The sequence below is a fragment of the Schistocerca cancellata genome, chromosome 6 (assembly GCF_023864275.1).
Source record: "Schistocerca cancellata isolate TAMUIC-IGC-003103 chromosome 6, iqSchCanc2.1, whole genome shotgun sequence".
NCBI lineage: Eukaryota > Metazoa > Arthropoda > Insecta > Orthoptera > Acrididae > Schistocerca > Schistocerca cancellata.
Genome location: NC_064631.1, coordinates 268,084,770 through 268,088,253, shown reverse-complemented (window position 1 = coordinate 268,088,253; position 3,484 = coordinate 268,084,770). Strand labels below are relative to the sequence as shown.

General features: G+C 40.7%; 1 protein-coding gene across 1 annotated transcript; it reads left to right on the top strand.

Annotated features, from left to right (window-relative positions):
* Nucleotides 1–630: 630 nt before the first annotated feature.
* Nucleotides 631–2,988, top strand: LOC126190648 (ejaculatory bulb-specific protein 3-like). The gene is made up of 2 exons (XM_049931069.1): nt 631–878; nt 2,737–2,988. The coding sequence occupies exons 1-2, from the start codon at nt 683–685 to the stop codon at nt 2,925–2,927; spliced, it is 387 nt and encodes a 128-aa protein (XP_049787026.1). The 5' UTR covers nt 631–682; the 3' UTR covers nt 2,928–2,988.
* The last annotated feature ends 496 nt before the right edge of the window (nt 2,989–3,484 follow it).

The window sequence follows — 3,484 nt, the reverse complement described above, 5'->3', positions numbered from 1 at the left end:
TAGTAATATTAAGTGGGCCTAGGAGGTCAAAGAGAGGCTAGAAGATGGTTAATAAAGTGATTTAATAACATAGAGTGCAGAGAATTAATCTTAGCCCATCAATAAATACTTCGGAATAATCCAGTGAAGCAACACGCCACATAATTTGCCCCATGAACCGTAAACCGGTAGAGTGTATGAATTCTGGACACAGCTAGAGGTTTAACTCCGAGTTACTCTACGACCTCTCCGAGGGAGGGACGAAAGAAATGTTTCACGTAGTCAGATAACACGTACGCTACTGCAGCAAATTGTGAGAGGGTATGGAATGTCAAATTCTGAAATACTTGAAGTTATGTTTCTCAGTTAATAAGTGAAAGCTCACCACCCACTAACAGGAATCTTAATATCACAGGAGGAGAAGTATGAAAGATAAAAGTGCATATGCTGTATGCTTTGCGTACTCGCAAAAGATGATTCACTTCCAACTGACATTCGGAAATATTAAGGAAAGCGTACGTGGATGGCTGTAAACTGGAATGGAAAAACACGCCACGCTAGTGACGCACGAACGCCTCCCAGGACGGCAAAGACCCCTGCAGTTGCGTGGTGGGGGACCCGCCTGCTGTATATATATACTGGCAGCAGGAGAGTGTGCACATCAGCTGTGAACCCCGCACTGCAGACTCACCTCCCAGCAGACATGAAGGCCGCCCTGGTACTCGTCTCGGCACTGGCCATCATTGTGGTCGCCGCCGCGGAGGAGAAGTACACCACCAAGTACGACAACGTCAACCTGGACGAGATCCTCGCCAACGACCGCCTGCTCAACAAGTACGCCCAGTGCCTGCTGGAGAACGACGAAAACAACTGTACGGCCGACGGGAAGGAGCTCAAGAGTAAGTCGCCTGGAGCACCCGACAACGTTCACTACCTTCCATGCTCTAATGAGCTTAGAAAATGTATAAATATTCACTGACAATTTCGGTTGTGAAGTGAAGATTCTCTAACTAACCAACTTCAGTTAGATGCAGAGAATGTGTGATTTTGAGAACTGTGTAAAACATAAAACAAAAGATACACAAAAAACTTTTGTAGAACTGTGTTACTTGATAATAATGAAAAAGTAATACAGAGATATAGTATGAAAAGATGACACATTAAACAGTGGAGAAAAGGCCTTTGTATAAAATGTGTAAGAAAGATCACAGAGATGTGATTACACGCCATTTCATTAACGGGTTGGTATCTTCGCGCTAGAAGATAAAGATGGAAAGGAACCATGTGGGATTGTATTGTAGAAGATGTTCAGGATTCTAGCTGAGACGTATATGTAGTGAGTGTATTAGTGATAAATCGTACTGAGAACAAAGAACAGACGATAGCTTACAAAGTTTTCCGTTAAGTTACGTTCTCGGGTGTGAAATGCCAAAACAGCGGGTCGTCGATTCAGATGTTTATAAGAATTTTAACGTTACTAATAATATAAAGAATCCGAAAGTGTTACTGTCATACTAATTGTTACCCTGTAGTAAGGGACTACTAAAATTTTATGGGCATCAGTCCGGGATGGATGTGAAGAGATTCTCAAAACACTTTTCTACGGTAGTTGACAATAGACGTAGGACGTAAGAAAGGATCGTTAATGGACTGGATTATATGATGACATCTCTGCCCGACAAAGTATAGGTTAGAGGTGGACAGGTTTGAAGCTCTCACGATGAACAGAAACCAGACAGCGGATGGCCACAGGAAAGAAAAAATCTTGGCAGAAAAACGACGTACAGATGTTGGCTGCAAAGAAAAGATCCAGCTATGAGTAATTGTTACTGAACATGGTCTTTAGTTACCATCATCGCACTTAAAAACAATAATCACTGCATTATCAGTGTCGTATAAAAAAAAATCAGCATAAAACTTGTTTCAACTTGCAGGTTAGCTAAAATGCAAATTCCTTCGTCAGAACTTAATTCTTACGCAGGAACATACCTTTTCAAGAGTGTTACCGTCTGTTGTGCAGATCAAATTTGCAACCAACTACGTCAGTGAACTTGCTGCTGCTATATAGCCGTGAGGATTCAATTTGAGAAACTTTTCTCATTTATCCCTCCACTTAAATGAAGAAGTGCTTTTTGTGGGCGATAATACTGTGCTGCTAGCTAGAATTATTGACGTACCATACTATACTAGTACGTTTATATGAACGCCAATTACAGTGTTTTCATGTATTATTCATTTCCCAAATATAAAGCTTGAAATACTAGGAGGATATTAGGAGTATTTAGATCAAGCTGTTGGGCAGAAAGTAGATCCCCTGTGTTTTCTGTATGTTTCATACAATACTTCGTTCCTGTATCACAATTATATTTTACTTATTTCTGTTCATTTCTGTAACTGTCAGTCTTTTTGGGTTTGTTTAACACTATCATTTGACCTAAGGCACATACTTCTGTGCAGAACACAAAAATAAATAACTCAGAATTTGAAATATTTAAAAAACTGCTGAACCTCTAAAGTTTGTTTTACGTATGCCCTACTTCAGCAGTGCAGCATCTGAAGGTGGAATTCATTATTAAAGTATAAAGTCACTATCTAAGTTTCCAGGACGAATAAAACTGGCGTAATGATTGGTAGTACATAGCACAGTTGTAAGCAAAGACTTGTAAGCACGAACAGTTTATCCACAAGTAAAATTAGTAGACTCCGCTTTACATCTGAGAAGCTCTCAGGTTTACTAAAATGTTTTTCTGTCTGCAGGTGTCATCCCCGACGCGCTGAGCAACGAGTGCGCCAAGTGCAACGAGAAGCAGAAGGAGGGCACCAAGAAGGTGCTGAAGCACCTCATCAACCACAAGCCCGACCTCTGGGCGCAGCTGAAGGCCAAGTACGACCCCGACGGCACCTACAGCAAGAAGTACGAGGACAGGGAGAAGGAGCTCCACCAATAAGCACTGTACTCCCGCGTCTCTGTTGTGTAGATGTTCTGTTATAATAAAATATATCCTGTAACTACCCGCGTTGTCTTTCATACAATTATCAATAATTACATCCAAAAATGGGAAAAAATCATAGTTGCATTGATTAAAAAGCTTATAAATCCAAATTTTATCTCACCTGAATGGTTTGCCTGTAGAATATTGTCAATACTTCGTGTTTGCGTTGTGTGAGAAGAGACATCGTACATAGCCTGCAGCTATGTGTCAATGATAATCTAGACGTGTTTCAAAAGAATTTTAATAACGTTTTGTTGACACATATGAATGGCACTCAATGGGTAATGCAACATTAACACTGTGTACTCAAGTTTCTTACACTGATTACTAACGCAATGCATTTCTTTCTGAAAGGAGGATGGTTTTATTCTTAATTACAATAAACCACATAGTTACCTATTCTCTTGCGTACAGAACCCTGATATTAAACGTTCAGTGCGACGGCATTATTCCGCCTTAATGGTAGGGCCTATATGCCGGTGTGCTATCACTCAATGGGTCGACGTTCGCGC

Bases quoted from the DNA above. Each gene is read 5' to 3' on its own strand.
- LOC126190648 (XM_049931069.1), top strand. From the start codon at position 683: ATGAAGGCCGCCCTGGTACTCGTCTCGGCACTGGCCATCATTGTGGTC. The intron at 879-2,736 runs GTAAGTCGCCTG...TTCTGTCTGCAG, and splicing joins CGACGGGAAGGAGCTCAAGA to GTGTCATCCCCGACGCGCTG.